At 36.3% G+C, this 21,348-nt stretch overlaps 1 protein-coding gene and 2 pseudogenes across 2 annotated transcripts; 1 reads left to right on the top strand and 2 right to left on the bottom strand.

Moving 5' to 3' along the window:
* Nucleotides 1–479: 479 nt before the first annotated feature.
* On the bottom strand, nt 480–5,590 carry LOC145631540 (deSI-like protein At4g17486). The gene is made up of 4 exons (XM_081683644.1): nt 5,189–5,590; nt 3,484–3,745; nt 2,096–2,163; nt 480–1,143 (listed from the first exon to the last, which is right to left on the bottom strand). Exons 1-4 carry the CDS (start codon nt 5,321–5,323, stop codon nt 847–849), a joined length of 762 nt encoding a protein of 253 aa, XP_081539770.1. The 5' UTR covers nt 5,324–5,590; the 3' UTR covers nt 480–846.
* A 5,911-nt stretch (nt 5,591–11,501) lies between these two features.
* Nucleotides 11,502–14,315, top strand: LOC145631327 (NF-X1-type zinc finger protein NFXL1 pseudogene; annotated as a pseudogene).
* A 109-nt stretch (nt 14,316–14,424) lies between these two features.
* LOC145631539 (putative receptor-like protein kinase At5g24010 pseudogene) lies at nt 14,425–18,893 on the bottom strand (annotated as a pseudogene). Its single transcript, XR_014112398.1, has 2 exons — nt 16,089–18,893; nt 14,425–14,807 (listed from the first exon to the last, which is right to left on the bottom strand). The product of XR_014112398.1 is annotated as a putative receptor-like protein kinase At5g24010 pseudogene (transcript).
* Between the last annotated feature and the right edge of the window lie 2,455 nt (nt 18,894–21,348).

The following is a 21,348-nucleotide window of genomic DNA, read 5'->3' as shown; positions in this document are numbered from 1 at the left end:
GTTGAAGACATGTAGTGTTGATTTGTTCAGCCTAGTTGTTTACTTAGCGCTGGAGAAGCAGCTGTGGCACTTGGAGGTGACCACTCAAGACATCAGACTTATCAAATGGGTGCAGGGCGATCTAGCAGGAGCTTTACATGCCAGTGGAAAGCTCAGCAAATTACAATCTTTTCTACCTTTTTTTCACTGTTTAGTATTAGCTTTCGTAAGGTTTCTGGGGACTAATATCCCTTTTTCTCATCTGTCAAAAAAAAAAAAAAAAAGAAAGCAGTTTGCAGTTTCGATCATGTAGCCTTAAAGTTTAAATTGCTTCCAAAACTGCGGTTAGCTCTGTACTCGCATTGTTGGGAACAACTGATCAGTATGGATAATTTTGTGGCAATCTTACTAAACTGTACAATGTACACTTTTGAGGATCAGTTAATATCATTTTTTTTTTCTGGCTAATATTGAAACGACGATTTATAACAAGGGAACACTGAATAAATTGTTTCAGTTCTGAAATACTATACCATGACTACAAAGTTCTCACAAAATGAGTTCAATGCAAAGAAAATAAATTGCTAACTTGCTGGAAGCCTGAGAACATTACTAATGTAAATGCAATTCCATCCCACGTAGAGGGGGGAAGCAGGATGGTAAAACTGGCCTAACAATTTTGTTGCAGGAATTTGAAGGAATACAACAAATTTTCACAATGTACTTCATACAACTTGAGTTGGTCATAAGTGCAAGTTTAAAGAAGAGAGAGCAGTACATTTTACAAGGATACACAGTTACATAACACATTCTTGGAGAATAGCATTGGCATCTTTTATCAGTTAAAAAATCCATGTACTCTTCCCATCAGCTACCACGACGTGAATTCTGTCTGAGGGGTGCTGCTGCCGCTGCTTCATCATCTGCTTCCTGTTGCTGCTGCTGTTGCCTAATCACGTCCTGATTTGGCCCATCAATTACAGAGCTTGTGGAGGGTTTGTCACCAGCAGGAATCATATTCTTGAACCAAGAAACTTGGAATCGAGGTGAATTCCTGTTGGAATTTGGGCTGTCCGGGGATACTTGTGAGTTAGAGGCAATGCCTGCAAGGAAACGATATGCAACCTTGCTGGCTGTGACAATTTCTGTCTTAGCTTGTTTGAACTGCAGTGACATCAGAAATTAGTCATAAGAACTTAAAAACAAACAAAAGACTGAAGGGAGGGAGGATGGGCTGTTGAGATGGTATAGAATTTCAAAGAATGGCATGCAGTTGGGCTGTTTAAACCAGGGCATATTTTTTACAGAATGAAGTCTAAAGTTCACAGTTGGTGATTACTTCCTATATATGTTATATAGCATGCAGAAAAAGCTGGATAATCATCCCTAGCAGAGGGAGGGGTGCAGGGGGAAGCAAAGTCAACTTCACTGAACCCAATGTATAAATCCCAAGGTGCATTAAGGCAATGAGTGGCCTGCTGCACCTAGGCACACGCCTCACTGAAGTGAAGCACACTTAATAAATCTTATACGTACTATCATAATTTAGGAGTCAGCGTTCAACTTTAAACCACAAGATCTTTCATACTTCAATTTTAAACTACATTTCCTATCTCATCCTACCATTCAATAACTTCCACTACTCATATCAGCACAAGTTAGTATAAGGAAATTTCAGAGTTAAAATTAAATTTGAGGGCCTCAAATGAAATTCACCTAGCTCAATAAGTGAATCATTTTTCCCATTTAATCTAAATCAATCTCTCTAAAACCAACAATACTTTGCACAGGTATCTCTTAATTTCATAAAACAAGGACCTATGTTCACTACCATCATTCCAGCAATGCAGGTATACATGACCCATAACCTTTATAAAAGTAGATTCCCCTCTGAGAAAGGTCGGCTCACTACCAATACAGTCTACTCCTTTACTACCCCAGCAGTTTCTCCTATTTGGTACTATACAATATCATCGAATCTTAGTCCTTCGGAAGGTAATAAACATTTCACAAGGCTGTTTAAGAGACGATAAGAAAGTTGATATGTTACTAACACCGCTGACAATGAGAAAAAAGACAATTTTAACTTTCTAAGACAGTACAGCAGCAAGCTTACACGATATGCAGTGTTTCCCGCTATTTCAACTGCAGCATCACCAGCATGTGCAAATCGGTTAACCCAACCTGCAAGTATCAGGGGCTATCGATTAATTCGTAGAAAACTTTGCTAGGAACACAGATATCTTCTCTCAAAATAGCCTAGCAGTAACTTGGGATACAATGATACATTATGAATTTATGCAAACCTGAGTTGCATAATGATTCTACAAAAAAAAAAAAAAAAAAAAAAAAAAAAAACCTTGCAGCTTAAAAGAGAGCCCCGGAAAGAGAGAGGGAGGGGGAGTGGTAAAACCACTTTCCATCCAATGTGATTCAGAATTCTGTCAAAGCAATGATAATATGATACAAACAGTAGCTGCAATAGAATCATATTCAGGTATGCAATAGACAATTACACCCTTACTTCTTATATACATATGCACAAGTTCATAGGGAATGAGAAAAACAGAATACGTGGTTCATCATACACTATAATATTATAAACTAAAACATGATGTCTGATAGAATAATTCAAATGAAAGTTAAGGACCGATAATTATTAGATAAAGTACAATTCCCTAAATTCCCTGCGGAATTTAAAAGTTTAATACCACCACCTGGTCCACCCATCGGTAGAAACGAATCTAGTAAACAGGAAAACATAAACATCACAAAAGCTGACAATCCTTGAGACACACACTAGCCGCAGCAGGATGCTAGGTAAGCATAGAAATACACATTGGGCCAACTCATGGCCAAAAACAGGGGTTTTCACGCCAAAAAAATATGTAGGAAAATGAAGGAATGAAGAATTATAAAGAACGGTAACAAGGGATAGAGGAAAAGTGGAATATAGTGAACAAATCATTCCCCCAAATTACCACCACCAACAACAAAGCCTTAGTCCCAAAATGATTTGGGGTCGGCTAAACATGCATCGTCATAAGGAAACGTACAATAAAGAGAAACAGACATAACAAAGATAATCAGTTGGAAAGGTTTGAGAAAAAGTGACTTAAAAATGAGGGATTTTCTTAGTGAACACTGAACAGATCATTGTGCCAATCAGCTTAAATACAGATTGCTACTAAATGTAAACCTAAGAACACGCTTACATGCTAAAGTTAAACTGACATCGGGAATTCAGATTTCTAAACCTTTTAATGATATCATAATATGCTCCCAGATAATTTACCACAGTAAAGAGTGGTAAAATATTCATAGCTCTCATGTACAGAGTACAGATTTGGAGCCACAGATTAGCTAGGTGATCACATACCAAAAGAGCACAATCTTATGAATGTAAAAGTCAACTCGTGACAGTAATAAATGCAATCAAGACAAGGGGCCATGAAATTAGTTACAATTAATCATAATAAAAGCAAGGCTGCACTGATACTATACCTGGAAGTTTTGGAACACCAAACCTTTCACATAACTCATCACAAAAGTGATTGCAATTTCGTGCGAGCAAATCATAGGATTCTCCTTGCCACTCTCTACTGAGTTCCCTCAAAATCTGATTAACCTTGGAGACAGGAAGATTGGTTTGTCCAAGAACAATTTTTTCACGGTATGTATACATGGGGTTTTGTGTAGCAGGGCAGCTAAAGACTCCAGTTCCTTGTTCACAATACCCAAACGACCATTCATCTTCTCCATACACCTGTAATTATTCCATGGAACTTACCAATTATCATTACTATCCTTAATACATGTCATAAATCAAAAATTGAAAACACATAAAGTTGTTACTATGAAGTATTTGGCATAACTATATACTACAAACTAATCTGATATAACCAACAAAAACAATCAAAAATTACCAAAATATTGGAATGCAACAACAGTAGAATCAACACAGATTACAAAACGGGTCAGAAAAATTTCTTGTCCCGCAATTCTAATGTACTTGTTTAATAATTAAGAACAGTAACACACAATGATTAACTTAGCATGGGAACATAACAGCTTGATAACAACTTAGGAAGTTCACACCCCCGTGAAGTCACTAATTTGTACTTTGTAAATGGTATATGTATGATTTTCAGTTAACAACAGAAAAAGGGGAAGAGATAAATTGGCAGCTCAAAGTTTAATGCCAGGAGTTCAGGTATAATAGAGAGAGTCAGTCAGAATTTAGCACTGACCAAATATCAATATATCATCGTATCAATACAAAATACTATAAAACAAACATACTATCTAGACAAACTAAAGAGTAACAAATAAAGGAGGCTCCCAATCATCACGCGTAAATGTTGATATTTGTAAAAAAAAAAAAAAAAAAAAAAAAAAAAAAAAAAAAATCATAGAAACGCAGTAGTGATGGATATTTAATTGGCTGAAGCTGACCAAGGGACAGAAACTTTTGTGATGCCTAACCCTAAAGCACACAAAATAATTACAATAAGCGTAGATGAATGCTGCTGCTAATAAGTAAGTAAACATATCAGCAGATAACCACACGCCCTTTGCTCTTTTAACGCATTCACATACCAGGTACATTAAGATGCAACTCATTCATTCTCAATACAGACCTTCAAACTACAATTACAACAGCTATCTAATGCAAAGACATGATGTAATAACTACGCCGGTGACATTAATCCTCTTGATTTCTTGAAGCGTAAATAATCAACAGTCCTTCAAACCACCTCCTCATGACCACATCGTTGACAGTATTCCTCTTGCTACGTACACAATCATGAGTTCAAGACTACAGTCCTTTAAATCACCTCCTCTATATAGAACATCAGAACTATAGAAGTACACTACAGCCGAGACTGGAAATTCGCAACGCAATCTACTCTATAGCATCTCAACAACTATGCCACCACAAACAACCAACCAATAACAATCAGAAAACTCCAACGACAATTAATGTCAAACAAACAAAAAAACTCGAATAATGTAAAGCTAAAAATTGCTAGAAATCAAGCATATGATCATAAACTAGTAAACACACAAAATCAAGTAATAAAAACAGTAAAGCAGAGCTATAATAGGTAAATTTAGCAAAATTATCAAACAAAAACCCTAGATCTGGCACAAAAAATTCAAAATCTCAAAAATACAAAATTACCAAAAATAATCAAACTGAAATTACCTGAACAGCACTGTGAAAGATACCGCCTAATCCAATTCCATCTTTGAAGAACTTGTTGATATGCATAATAGTATTGTTCGTCTTATCTGAACCGCTGTTCGTCACATCGTAAATGTGAAGTACAACATCCGTCATCTCTTTCTAACCAAACAAATGCTGATTTCCAAAATTATAAACCCTAATTCAACCCCAAAAAAACCCTAATTTTATCCCTCTATGCTTGAATTAACTCCTTGCTTTTTCTCTCTCTAAATTGATGATTTGAGGAACATGAATTACTCCAGAATGCATCAATTGTACACTTTCTCTCTCTTCAAGAGTGTGGAATTGTGAAATTTGCGACGTTTGTGAAAGTGTCGACAAATTTAGGGGGGAAATGAAAATATTGTTTGGGGAATGTTGCAAATATCTTCTTCTTTCTTGTATTTTGTGGATTTCGGAAAACTGTAATAAAATGGAAGGAAAGAGTGATAATTGGAGTACCTTCTTCGTCTTTCTGGGTTTTTGATTTTGGTTAAAAAGGATATAGTGTAAAAGACATAAATGACCTTCTTTCTTAAAGATTTTAATCTTAGTAGTTAATGCCATCATTAATGTTATAATAAGTTATTTTGTAAATGATTTTAATGCCAATAATTTGACCTGATTTTCACTGGAGTTAAAAACAAAACGTTTTGAATTTTGATAAGCTCATAGTTTATACAGTATTTCGTACACTGGTCATAGAAAATTAGAAAAAATATATGACTTGTTATCAAATAAAATTGATGAGTGCATTTTAAAAAAAATCTCCAACGAATATAAATATATATATATATTAACGGTTTGAAAAGGGAGAAAAAAAAAATATCCACCATACATGTATAACTTTTACTCTTTAAAAACTATAGGCATTGTAGGTACTTGACAATCAGATTTATCGACGAAGTGATGGAAACAAATGAGCAAATGATTGCATTATACGGAGTATTTGGTATACATAACTCCGATTATACAAGGATAACCATATGAGATGAATGTTATACAATACTTTATGGTTATTGACATAATCATTACCTTCGCCATTATAAGTGGCTCAATTATAAATCTTACAAAGTACAAGTAACATTATTTTCTACAATTCATGATAATATCATGTATTTATTCATTGGGGAATTATGTATATATATATCATGTATATATATATATATATATATATATATATATATAAATATATATATATATATATATATATATATATCATGTATATATATATATATATATATATATATATATATATATATATATATATATATATACATGATATATATATATATATATATATATATATATATATATATTTATATATATATATATATATGAATTATATTGCCATTTTTACCTTAACTTCCTAACAACCTATGATTAGTATCTAGAGGTACATAATTTGCAATTTTTTAAAACATAAAAAACCCTTTACCTACATCATTAAAATAAATCTTTAAAAATTAGGTAGCAACTAACTCTAATTCCCAATTAATCAAATATATATATATATATATATATATATATATATATATATATATATATATATATATATATATATATATATATATATATATATATATATAAAATGAGAAGTCAGAGGAGAGAGAAGATTGTGCTTTTTTTTTTGGTCTGCCTGCCTGGGATAATTTAAGCTGCTTCAAGATTTATTTATTTATTTTTATATTACTCCTTTTTTCTTTTCCTTGTTTTTTTTTAATAAAAAGGGAAAAGCTACTTCATGACATGATTTCCTAAAAAAAAAAAAACTAGATTGACATGATTGAGGCAGTGAGGAGGGGATTAGTAGGGTTGGTAATATAAAAAGGCGAGTGGGCCCGACCCAAGTCCAACGGAGTCCATGCAGCAACATTATTTAAGCCACTAACTAATTAGTGTCATTGTCTTTTGTCACATGTTATGTAACTAACCACCCATCTAATTTTGCTATAGCTGGTATTAACATATGTATGTCATCAATCAATCCACCATGATACTATGCCACCTCTATATATATAATACTTCCTCCATTCTTTATTACTTGACCCGCTTTGACTTTTACGCTATTCATTACCCCTTCTTTGACCGTATTTTGTGAATAATATGTAAGGAAAAATATATTCATGTATGATCATTTTGAATTCGTCTCAATAAGTACTATCATAATATATAACTTTTATAATTTTTACTTTTGGAAAATTTAAGTTATTGATTGTTAAAATTTTACATTGGCAAGTGTGATAAAAGAAACAGGTCAAGTAAAAAAGAACAGAGGAAGTATATATATATTTCTGCCGTTTTTGGTAGAGACGGACAGACGGTTATGACCCTGTTTGGTAGTAAGCTTATTTGGGGTATATTAGCTTATTTGACTAACTTTAGCTGATTGACTAGTCAAACAAGCTAATACAAGTGTTTGGAAGTAAGCTTATTGAAAGAGCTTATTCCACTAAATAAGCTATTTTTGAAAAAGCTCATTTTAGGAGCTTTTTCAATTAACTTATTCATTAATTATTGTGAAATGACACTTATAACCTCATTTAATTTAAAATCCTATCTAAACTACCTACCCCACAATTAGCTTATTGGTCATTTCACATACTCAATCACCTTTAAGCTATCAGCTATTTACCAAACACTTTTATAAAATCAGTTAATACAATAAGTTAGTCAAATCAGTTAATAAAATCAGCTAGTCAAAATTAGCTAACTCAATCAGCTTCAGCTTTCCGCTTTCTCCCAAACAGGGCCTATGCATCCTTATGGTATGGGCTTCCAAACCCGTTTTTGAGCGAGTCGAGTCGAGTTCATGATCACGCAAACAATAAAACTTCATTTTTAAAACCCGCTAAATTTAATTGTAATAGCTGACTTTTCAATACACGAGGTGTTTATGGGGTGGTCACTAATAACTCACTATCAGCCAATATGATAGTCGGCATTGGTCAATGTTTAGCGGACGTAAAGGAGTATGGGATCAAAAAGGCAGTTGATGAATCATGATAAAATAAAGTGGGTATAGAAATTGATTAAAATTTCTTGACAAAAAAAATAAATAACAAAGGGAGTTACTGACCTTATGTGTCCAAAAGGCCTTCCCTAACATGCCCTAAATCAAACGCCCTCTATTTTTAAGTTCTCACTCGATACACTCTTTAATCATTAAGCTTCTTAATTCCTCTAACTGATGATTTAACTAAGGTAATTGAAAACGAATTGTGAAGCCCACACGAGAGCTTGGTAACAAGTAATTTGATTCCCAAATCTTCTCCTACTACTATGAATTTATGATCGGAGTGATCGTTACACATTGATTGTGCACCGTCATGGTTAGTGGATCATAGGATATTGTGTACATGAACATCGGAAAAAAAAAAAAAAAAAAAAAAAAAAAAAAAAAAAAAGGTGTAAAATATTTATTTGATATAAGTTGCATAATTTTCCACAATTCTTCATTTAATGCAACTGAAATAGGTTTATCAAACACATAGCCCTAAAGCTGATTAGACAACATGAATCCAAATCAATCACAGATCCGTAGTATATAATAATGGAGATCATGAAGCCATCAACGAAATATTTATTGCACAGATGTACACACAGTATATGAAAAATTTATCATTTCAAAACAACACATAACATACACAAACTATCACCACACCTTCTGTTTATGTGTATACTTGCATCTTCTGCATTTTAACAATTCATTATTTTCCACATTCGTCATTTTCCACATTCATCATTTTATACATTCGAAATATGTTTACCGAACATATAGCCCTAAAGCCAACTGGACAACATGAATCCCTATATGTCCTATATCCTTGAAAGATAATAGAGGTTATGAAACCATCAACGGAATATCCATTGCATTGATGTATGCAGTATGTGAAAAATATATCTTATCAAAACAACACACACCATGTAAAGACCATCATCATACACCATTTGTTTTGCTTTGTATACCTACGTCTTTTGCATTTCACAATTCATTATTTAATGCAACCAAAATAGGTTTACCCAACATATAACCCTAAAGCTTATTTAGGCAACAGAATCAAAATCAGTCTCAAATCTTTGGAATATGATGGACATTATGAAGCCATCAACAGAATATGCAGTACACTAATACATGCATAGACGCATAGTATATGCAAAATCTATCTTATCAGATCAACACTTAACATACACAGACTATCTTCACACATTTTTTTTCATCTATACAGCTGCATCATCTGTTTTTAAACAAACGTTGCAGTAATAAAGATTATAATACAGACACATACATTATCGATACACCAAATCAAAACATTACATACTCAACCCATCATCACACATCATCGCTCGCATCATTTTTATTTTTTCGTTTTTTTCAAATGCCATTAATATCACACACACCCCTTCTTTCATGAACACAATATCAAAAGGTGGGATGGGAATATGGGATAGAGAACATGATCCTAGGATTAAAATGCACCTTAAAAATCTAGAAAGCCCAATACAATGCAATATGGGCTCATAAAAAAGTCGGTTTATTTGATTATCTTATTGGATAAAATTTTACACGAGTCATATTTTGCGACTCCTTCTCTTGGCCTACAAGAATCCTTATTCATCTCTCTTTTCTTTCGCTTGGTCTCCAAGTATTGATTTTTCTGGTTTTACCGTATAAATTCAGCGCACCCCATTTAGGGATGGCAACGGGTCGGATCTGGACCGGGTCTGGATGGACCCGGATCCAGATTCGTTTTTGTATATAGGATCCAGATCCGACTCGGATCCGTCGAATCTAGAAAATGAAGACCCGGATCCGGATCCGTCGGGTCCATCGGATCCGGGTCCAAAACGGGTCCAATATATTTTGCCTAATATTTTGCAATAAATGTAATGTTCGGGTCAAAAAATTTATTTCAAACTTACGTTGTTGGTTATTAAGTTCAACCCCAAATTAACCAACTTATACACTCATATTTTGAATTAAAATAAGGAAATTTTGACTTTTACCACCAAAAAATTTCGACAAATTGTTTTTTACCACCTACTATTTTAAAAGTTGTATTTTACCACCAAATAAAACTCAAAAAATTGTTTTTTACCACCTGCCATTTAGAAAACCGTTAAATCTAACGGAATTTTTTTAAATTCTTCGATTTTCGTGCCCAAAATATGTTCTTCATAGGTTTAGGGGGGCATTTTGGCCCTATGGGTCCAATTTGAGGTCAAAATTGATAAAAAATGATCAGAAATACCTCGTTTTTTAAACACGCAAAACGAGGTATTTCTGATCATTTTTATCAATTTTGACCTCAAATTGGACCCGTAGGGCCAAAATGCCCCCCTAAACCTATAAAGAACATATTTTAGGCACGAAAATCGAAGAATGTTTTTAAACACCGTTAGATTTAACGGTTTTCTTAACGGTAGGTGGTGAAAAACAATTTTTAGAACATTATTTGGTGGTAAAATACAACTTTTAAAATAGTAGGTGGTAAAAAACAATTTGTCCAAATTTTTTGGTGGTAAAAGTCAAAATTTCCTTAAAATAATAAACAACAAAAAAAATACGATGTTACATATGAGCTAATGAAAAAACAACAATGATGTATATGATATGAGCATCCAAAATTCATCACTTGAAAGGGTTAATCTTTATCATTACTGACATTATCAACATTTTAATAAAGAAACAAACAATTTTAGTTTTTTTTTAATAGGAAAAAAAAAAAAAAGGGTCCACGGATCTGGATCCGGGTCTAAGGCCCAGACCCAGATCTCAGACCCGGATCCAGATCCGTTTTTGTCAGCAGGACCCGGATCCGACCCGAATCCGTCGGGTCCAAAATTTAAAGACCCATATCCGTTAAAAACGGATCTAGATCCACGGATCCGGGTCGGGTCCAGATCCATTGCCATCCCTAAGACCCCAACCCCATTTCTCTCTCTCAGAAGATCTCCGTGAACTTCTCCTACCCAAGTCTCTTCAATCACAAGAGAGGATAGAGAAAGAGAAGAGAGAAATTTGAAGGGACTAATTCGATTGTTATTTTTTCCCAAATTTTATCCCAGGTTAGTATTCTTTATTCATATTGATTTCTGTTTATATTTTCTGTAAATTCGATTTTTTTGTTGTTGTTGATTTCTTGATTGAATTTTTCTGGGAACTTTGCACTTTCTTGTAATTTTATTTATATAAATATATATTTTGCTGTTTCAATATTGGGCAATGAGGTTTATAGATAATCCGAAAAGTTACCAAAAATGTTTAGAACTGTTATATTTAATGTGGGGTTTGTTATATTTTGTAACGATATGTATGAATTTCTGGGTAATTGATTGATTGTATGGAATAAATGCAGGGGTGTAAGAAGAAACTCAGAAGTTACATTCGAGGGTTGTTTTGTACATACCCAATTTGATTTGAAGGCTAATTTTTGTGAGTGAGTGAGTAGTGTTTGATTTTGGGGATTATTGTTGGAATTATGAGTTTTCAAGCTCAGATTGATCGTAGAGATCGTACAAGGTTTTCTGGACAACGCCAGCAAACCCAGACCCAGCAGTGGGTTGCAAGAGGTCCTGGGATCTTGAGCTCCCCGCCGTCAAACTTTAATGTGGATGCTGGTCGAAGCGACAACAATGTCTTTGAGAGGCAGGGGCAATTGGATAGTAGAGGGAGGCAGGGGCAAATGGATAACAGAGAGAGGCAGGGGCAAGCAGATAACAGAGAGAGGCAAGGGCAAATGAACAGTAGAGGGGGTCGAGGATTTAGAGGTGGTAGTGGTGGTGGGGGTCGTAGTTATATGGGTCGACCACATTATCTAAGAAGAGAGCGAAATGAGCCAAGGGAGGGCGTGGGAGAGAGAGGAGGAGCAGTTAATAAGGAAAAAAGTAATCAGAAGAGAAATGTTGTGGATTCGGATTTACCTCAGTTGGTGCAAGAAATTCAGGAGAAGTTAAGTAAGGGGATTGTGGAATGTATGATTTGTTATGATATGGTGAGGAGGAATGCTCCTGTTTGGTCTTGCTCGAGTTGCTACTCTATTTTCCATTTGAACTGTATTAAGAAATGGGCTCGTGCACCTACTTCTGCTGATACATCTGCTGAGAAGCTTCAGGGATATAATTGGCGGTGTCCTGGATGTCAGGCAGTGCAGCTAAAAACATCTAAGGATATTCGTTATATTTGCTTTTGTGGTAAGAGACATGATCCTCCATCTGATTTATACTTGACACCGCACTCTTGTGGTGAGCCTTGTGGAAAATCACTAGAGAGGGAACTTCCTAGAGCTGATTTAAGCAAGGAGGATATGTGTCCCCATCTTTGTGTGTTGCAGTGCCATCCTGGTCCTTGTCCACCTTGCAAGGCTTTTGCTCCTCCTCGCCCTTGTCCTTGTGGTAAGAAAGTAATTACAACGAGATGTTCTAAACGGAAATCTGTTTATACTTGTGGTGAGGTATGCAATAAGATTCTTGAATGTGGGCGTCATCACTGCTATCAGATTTGTCATGTGGGTCCGTGTGAGCGTTGCCAGGTTCCCATAGATTCCTCTTGCTTCTGTAAGAAGAAGTCTGAGGTGGTTATTTGTGGAGAATTGTCATTGAAGGGAGAGATAAGGCCGGATGATGGTCTTTACTCTTGTAGTTCTACATGTGGAAAGAAGTTGAAATGTGGAAACCATGTTTGTGCTGAAATATGTCACCCAGGTCCTTGTGGGGAGTGTGAATTCTTGCCCAGCAAAGTAAAGACATGTTATTGTGGCAAGACAAACCTTAGGGTTCGGCGAAGGAGCTGTCTGGACCCAATTCCTACATGTTTAGGTACTTGTGGCAAGCTTCTTCCTTGTAATAAACATTACTGTAAGGATAAGTGTCATGTTGGAAATTGCTCTCCTTGCTCTACTCAGAAATGTCGTTGTGGTTCAACTTCTCGAACTGTGGAATGATATAAGACCACCCTTTCCAGTGAGAAATTTGTCTGTGATCGGCAATGTGGGCGTTAGATGAATTGTGGAAGGCATCGGTGTAGTGAGCGCTGTTGCCCCCTTTCTGATTCTAGAAACACTGTATCTGGTGATTGGATCCCACACTTTTGTTCCATGCCTTGTGGAAAGAAGTTGAAATGCGGGCAACATTCTTGTGAAGCCTTCTGTTGTCACTGTGGTCATTGTCCTCCATGCATGGAAACTATTTTTACTGACCTTACATGTGCATGTGGAAGGACTTCAATCCCGCCACCCCTACCTTGTGGGACCCCTCCTCCCTCATGCCAACATCCATATTCAGTTCCCCAGCCTTGTGGCCACCAATCTATTCACAGCTGTCATTTTGGAGACCGCCCTCCTTGTTCAGTTCCCATAGCGAAGGAATGTGTTGGTGGACATGTGGTTCTTCGCAACATTCCTTGTGGGTCAAAGGACATAACTTGTATCAAACTTTGTGGAAAGACTAAGCGATGTGGACTGCATTCTTGTTCCAGGAGTTGCCACCCAGCACCATGTGATCCATCTTGTGGACCGTCAGATCCTGTCGTAAAGGGTTCTTGTGGACAGGTATGTGGTGCTCCAAGGAGAGACTGTAGACACACTTGTCAAGCTTTCTGCCACCCTACAACTCCTTGTCCTGAGTCAAGATGTGAATTTCCTGTGACAATCACATGCTCTTGTGGCAGAATTACCGCAACGGTGCCTTGTGATGCTGGGGGAAGCAATTTAGGCTTTAGTGCTGTGAATGTGCTTGAGGCTTCTACTCTACAGAAGCTGCAGCACCACTTCAGCCGGTGGAAGCAAATGAGAAAAGAGTTCCGCTTTGACAGAGGAAACTCATGTGTGACGATGAATGTGCCAAGCTTGTGAGGAAGCGTGTTCTTGCAGATGCTTTTGATATTTCTCAGCCTAGTCTGGATGCTCTTCATTTTGGCAAGAATGCAGCTGTTTCACAAGTGGTTTCAAAATTACTTCGCCGTGATCCAAAATGGGTACTTGCAGTGGAGGAGAGATGCAAACACCTGGTACTTGGTAAAGGCAAAGGATGTAGTGGTAGCAATATTAATTATGTACTTGGTAAAACCACTCTTAAGTACAGAATAATGTTAGAAGGGAATAAGTGATGGCATTGTTCATCATCGGCTGAATGCAACAATAATTTATGTATGTGCAATATAATTTGCACATCTGCTTTTGAATTCGCGGATGTTCATTAATACAAAGATGGACATATTCATACAATATCTTAACGTGTGGATATAGATTTCAATCTGTGGCAAGAGGAACAAATTATGTACTTGAATTTACAAAGAATCAAAAATTTAACCACCTAACTAGATGTATTGGACCATGTTTAATGCCTTAATCATATTACACTTTCACTTTCGTAATTGAAATATTCCCTATAACAATCCAAACAGAATTGCAGTGTCATGGAATGAGGAACTCCGTACACAAGCTCATTACCAAACGGATTATAGGTAACTGCAATCTTGTCCTCCATATTTTAATATTCTATAGGTCTGATGTAATCATCCAAGAATTTTGTTATTCAATCAAACATGAGGCCTCATCTCAGCCATGATCTTCTGCCGCATCTCGACATCTTCTATAATCTATTACAATAACAAGCACAAAATGTCAAAATCAACCAAACAAAAAAAAACACTTTCTGAAACAAAGGGAATGGCTCTTTAAACTGAATGCAATGTAACAGGATAGTCATATGCTATCAGTGATTATCTTATAACAAGAAACTTTGGAGAAAATCCCTATATGTTTTATGTATAATTAAAACAAGAAGTGGCATATATTCCGAGTCCTGGCAAAGCAATGAAGCTCAGTTTTGTTAGCAAAGGAAAATAAAGTGATAATTAAGGAATAAATGCCCTATAACTAAGAAAAAAGGGTACAAAACAGATAGCAATCAACTGAATTTATCAACATGGTCACTCATATTATGCATTTTAAAAGCATGTAACGATATTGGAAGTGGAATCCTTGCCAATGAACTGGAGACAGTTTAATAAACTTCCATCTTTCTCCCTTTTTAAAGCTTATTACACTAAAGCAGATCCTAATTGGCAAACAATAGCAGCCAAGGATTTCCTCAGAAGTTAAAGACTTTCCAACTCACAGTTGGCGCAACTTTATAATGGCAGATTGAATTGAAGAGTACAATTACTCTACAAATGATATACTTTTACAGAGCATGCTAATTAATGTGTAATAAGACTCGATAGCAGCAAAAGACAAGCTCACCCATCTAGTTAAAATCCCAACCCAATCATCTTCAGCCCAAAACTAGACCAATTATTATTATGCGACCTCGTGGGTTTTACAATACTCAGTTGCAAGCAGTAGATACAAGAGCTACTATAGTGATGCAGCCAAATACAAGTGCTTCGCTCAACAGCTCATGTGGGTGGAATACCTCACTTTTTGATTGTGGTTATGGAACTTGTTTTATAGAGAAAATGGCATGATAAACCAAAAGTATATACAGGGACCACCAGTTAATAGTCTTAATACAGCTACAATGCAATATTCAACACCCATGCAACATTCAATTGTCATTTAATTTAAATTACAAAGCATTTTTATAGTATCCACACAATGTTCAACAATACTGAAGTAGTAACTCACACTAATAAGCTTTTTAATATGTGAGAAAATTTGTTAAAACGACTTTTTGATTTGAATTAGAGGCATGATTTGACTTAAATGTACTGAGAATAGATTTGTGAATTAGAGCACACTGCAGATAGAATCCACAATACCACACTTACAGGTAAAAACAACACTAGCATGCAATCATGAAGCAAACTATGACCAAATAAAACAATTATGAACCCCAAATAAATTCCAAAGAATGGCATGAAATTTTAGATGATTACCGATAATATACAATGCTGAGAAACATTTACAAGCTAGAACTTGCTGGACCATGGTGTAGATTATCTGCCTTCATTGGTCACCAACTGAGAGAAAACGTCACTAGTAGACTTGCCTAAATTCTCATCACTTGTATCACCAACAGGAATAACATTGCTAGGCCCACGAGCAACAATTCTAGTTACAGAAATCTCTGAAGTAAATGTTTCACTAGTTTCGTCTGTCTCTGTAGTAGGTTGACCCTCTTGAAGTTGCAATGCATACTCCAAGTTCCACAGAACATCTCCCATAGTTGGCCTATCAGCACCATATTCAGCTAAACATTTTTGTGCTGTATCTCCAAATTTCTTTAGAGAGCTTGGTTTTATCTGATCCTTGAGATGGGGATCAACAATTTCCTCTATAAGGCCTTGCTTTTGAAATTCTAATGCCCATTCAGCTAAATTTACTTGTTCCCTTGTTAGCTGGGGATCTACTGCAGGTCTAGCACAAAGAACTTCGAGCAACACGACACCAAAGGAATATACATCCGATTTATCTGTTAGCTGCTGTCTTCTAAAATATTCTGGATCTAGATAACCAAAGCTACCTTTTACACCTGTGCTTACATGGGTCTGATCAAGATGTGGGCCAGACCTAGAAAGCCCAAAATCAGCCACTTTGGCAACATAACTTTCATCAAGTAAAATGTTTGTAGATTTGACATCTCGATGAATGATCCCCTGAGCAAAACCAGTATGAAGGTAGTGAAGACCTCTAGCAGCACCAATGCAAATGTCAAGCCTCTGCTTCCAAGACAATGGAGGTGATTTACCACCATATAGATGCTTCTTCAGTGGTCCTTTCTCCACGTACTCATATGCTAGGATCATTTCTGATTGCTCTTCACAATAGCCAACCATTGAAACAAGGTGGCGATGTCTGATTTTTGATAAAACTGATATTTCCGTTTGGAATTCTGGAAGACCCTGCCTGGACCCCGGCATGGCTCGTTTCACAGCAACTTTTGTACCATCTCTAAGAACCCCTTTGAACACCATTCCAAATCCGCCAGTACCAATTATCAAAGTACGGTCAAAATTGTTGGTCGCAAATTGTATTTCCTCAAAAGGGATTTTCAATCCATTCCTGTGTGGAGAGGTACTACTTTCTGTAACTCTACTATACACGCTTCCTCCCGGTACACGCAAGGTAGTCCAACCTATACTTTCTGATGCAGGTTTTTTTTTCCTCCTGCATCTTAGTGCAAGCAAAACAGCAACCAACACAAGGCTCAAAACAGCAAAACCTCCAAGGACACAACCCAAAATGACCCACATATGATTTTTCTTGGATCCGGCTTCAGTAACCTTGCTGTTCACTACCTTCATGATCTCAACTCCGTTCAAGATAGCATTCTTCTTCAAAGAAGTACTCAACGAAGATGGACCAACACTAACTTGAATAGGCCCTGAATGGTCCATTCGTACAACGTAATCAAGATAATAAGGAGATGCAAGCGTATGGAATGTAAGGGCCGACAAATCAAGGTCTTTATATGCCATCATCCCATTGATAAACACATTGAAATAAAGCTGATTAAGGCCAATACTCACGATATCGCAAAAATGAAGCCTCACAAGATACATTACATGATCAATCACAGGAAAATTCCAGGTTATGTTGAAATCAGAAAGGCCTGACATATTATTTTGATTCATCTCCTGTGCAGTCATATACACATTACCTGGTGCAACCTCCTCACTAGCACCACTAAGCTTATAATTAGGAGCATGATTTGTGCTTACTTTTCTAGCAGCTGACTCTAAAACCAGATAATCATCATCTGGAATCCAATTTCTCCAAAGGGTATCATTAAAAGGGGTTAATTTCAAACCACCCACATTAATTCTAAAAACAGGCTCTAAAATTTGGGAAGACATGTTTTTATACTCCTTAGTACCATAATTTTCTAAAGACATCACCCCAAAATCAAGAATTAAATTATCAGGAGCAGAAATCAGCTCAATAGCATTAACAAACCCGACCCCGGTTTCGCCACCATCAGGAGTAAACACAATTTTAAGCGTATTAGAATCCACCCTCATTATAAACTCCCTCAAAAAATACTTAGAAGCTCTAAAACCAGTAAATAAAGAATACCCATTTGCAGAAACACTAAAAATTGCAGAACTAAGATTATAATTCAGTGAATTGAAAGGCGAAAAATGAAGACGTACCAAATGAATACCCCTTGATTTGATGCTGAATTCATATGTAGCAGTTGACCCACCTATGAACACCCTAGCTGTGTTGTAAATTGGAGGTGAATTTGGTGATGGTTTTGGGTTAGAAATTGAAATTGGTGATGATTTAGAAGAAGAATCAACTTTAAGAAATCTGGGTTTTGTTAAATCTCCAATAAAAACACGATTTTCAATTGAAAGTTTTGAGCTTGAACCACAGTTTATGAGGTAATTATCAGGTGGATTAAAGTCAGCAGCAGAAAAAGAGGTCATTAAACAGAAAATTAGCAAAGAAAAGAGGAAATTATTCATCTGGGTATCCATATTTTAGCTAGATTTCAGTGAAAAATTGTGTTATTTAGCTTAATTTCATATCATTATAGCAAATCATGGGTACTATTTGAGTGAGTGTGATGTAAATCATTGAGCTTTAGAATAAAACTAAGGAATTTTTTATATTTGACAAAAAAGAAGAATTTGGACCGTTGGTGTATCTAGTATTGAGTTCACATGGATGATGAAAATTGTTTTATGCAACAATTTGGAAGACGCGTGTTTTATGGCGGGCCCAAAACACCACTTATGTCAAAATTTCACATCTCCATTTTCATATGAATGAAAATTTCTTGCACTCTTTTGCAGATTGACTTAAGGGTTTGGATTATCTGTCACAAATTTTGTTATTTATTACGTGCACATAACCGAATATGGTGAAAACGATTAACAGTGACGTAGTTTAGCTCAAATCAGATATATTGTATATTCGGTTCATATTAGTTCAGTTTAATTCATCTATTTAAGTTAAAAGAACATGGTCTATGTTAAGCTTGTATTGTTTAAATTTAAATTTAATTGTATATATCATATGTTTTATTTTGTGGAGAAGAAAATAAGATTATTTATTTTTTAGTTAAAGGTGAGCTAAAAAAAAAACTCTTTTCCGATACTGTGATAAGCAATGGGTAATCCATTTTGGTAGCTAAAAAGCCTAAAGTAGTGATCACAGGCAATAGTTCCACCAAGAAGTAGCAATAGTGCAATACCATAAAGTGCAGAATCTCATTGAACTTGAGATAAGCTTTTGCTGACTTTCTTTGGATGATAATGAGAATAATGACAACTATGAATTAGTTGGAATGCACTTTTTTCAACTACTTTAAAGGAGTATTTGGTATGTGGGAATATGGGATGAGCCGGATGAACCGATGAAGGGGATGGGGGCTTGGGCCAAGAATGTGGGATGCCATTAGAATTTGTTATTTTCTTAAACAAACACTAATTTCTTGTGAATAAAAGCAAATGAAAAATAAAAAGGAAAAAAATAATGGGTGTGCAAATGTGATATCAAGTTCAAGAGAAAAAAGTTAGGACAAAAAAATTTACTTTAACGTGAAAACAAGAATGTAAAATTGGACACATTGAATAGAAAATCAGTATAAGTGAATTAGGATTAAAGTAGATAAATACTTTATACACGGAATTTGGGAACCAAATATTTTCTTATGATAAGAGATTATAGTTTTTACAAGTTAGTATAAAGCTTTTAATCCAATCAACTTGGCTAGACTATCAAGCCTCAATTGTATGTTTGTATCATTATCGTAGAACAAAAGGTACCAATTGGTTGTTGGTGTAGTGGTGATTGGGACCACACTTGGTAGGGAGGACTCGTGTTCGATCTCACACAACAACAATCGGGAGGGGACTGGAACCTAACCACCCATAACTGATCTCCGAATATATATATATATATATATATATATATATATATATATATATATATATATATATTAAGGAAAAAAAAATAAAAAAGAAAGTTTTTGGCGGAAATTTGTTTAATGTGGACGCGACACGTGTAGTTCTAGAATAATGTTGGTATTACTTTAGGGGCCGTTTGGTTCGCCCAAGGGAATCGGAATGGAATGAAGAAAGGTAATTAAAGAGAATGGAATGAAACCCATTCTTTTTAACAATTCTTTTTAACATGTTGTTTGTTTTCAAAAAAACACCCAAGAATCACACCACCACAGCACCACCACAACACAACCGCAACACCTCCAATTTCAACACAACCGCAACCCACAACCTAGCCACCGCCCTTGCCTCGATGTTCGCTGCCCTTCTTCGCCGCCCCTCCCGTCCTCGAAAAACCACCCCTCCCAATCTCCCATCACGCAAAACCCTAAAAAAACCCTCCCTCTCCCCTCAAAACCGTCGGTCGCCGTTACCCCCACCCTCGAAACCCTAGCTTCTAGGTTTTCGAGGGTGGGGGTAACGGCGGCCGACGATTTTGAGGGGAGAGGGAGGGTTTTTGCGTGATGGGAGATTGGGAGGGGGTGGTTTTTCGAGAACGGGAGGGGCGGCGAGGGTCAAGGCAAGGGAGGGGTGGAGAAGGAGCGACGATGTTCGGCGACCATGGGGGGAGGAGCGACGATCTACGTGCGACCAAAGGCAGCGACTAATGAGGATCGCCGTCGAGGGAGATCGGTCATTCGGCGGCGATGACGGCGACGGTGGAGCAGCGATGAATAGGGAGAGGCAGCAAGGTGGCTGGACGGTGGTGTAGGGCAGCAAGGTGGTGGTTGGTGTGAGGTTGGTGGTGTAGTGGTGATGAGGGGAATGGGAATGCAAAAGGGGAGGGGGGGTGGGGAATGGGTGTAGAGGGAAAATGGGTGAACCCAAAAATAAAAAGGGGTAAAGGGAATGGGGAAATGTGGCAAACAAACAATAACAAAGGGAATGAAACCCTCTCATTCCCATTCCCTTTATTTATTACCCCAACCAAACGCCCCCTTAGTATCTAGTATTGATGTTATCGGATTTAATTAGTTTTTGCCTAAAAGTTATGTTATTCATTTGGAAAAAAAAAAAAAAAACTTTACTTGAATTAAGTGAACTTAATTTTTGAGAGTTGGGGATAACTCAAGTTGTTTGAACTTATTGTCTTCGTCCGTTTAAGCTTGTTTTACTTAATAAAATCAAAATAAACTAAGGGCTTTGTTATGTTCAGCTTAATTTCATTTGAGTTCTGTTCAAC

Source organism: Chenopodium album, chromosome 5 (genome assembly GCF_948465745.1).
Source record: "Chenopodium album chromosome 5, dcCheAlbu1.1, whole genome shotgun sequence".
Taxonomy (NCBI): Eukaryota; Viridiplantae; Streptophyta; class Magnoliopsida; order Caryophyllales; family Amaranthaceae; genus Chenopodium; species Chenopodium album.
This window is presented reverse-complemented; position numbering and strand designations above follow the sequence as displayed.

Coding starts and splice junctions, on each gene's coding strand:
- LOC145631540 (XM_081683644.1), bottom strand. CDS start 5,323: ATGACGGATGTTGTACTTCACATTTACGATGTGACGAACAGCGGTTCA. Junction 2,164..3,483: donor TGGTGTTCCAAAACTTCCAG/GTATAGTATCAG, acceptor TGATACTTGCAG/GTTGGGTTAACCGATTTGCA. Junction 1,144..2,095: donor CGGGAAACACTGCATATCGT/GTAAGCTTGCTG, acceptor ATGTCACTGCAG/TTCAAACAAGCTAAGACAGA.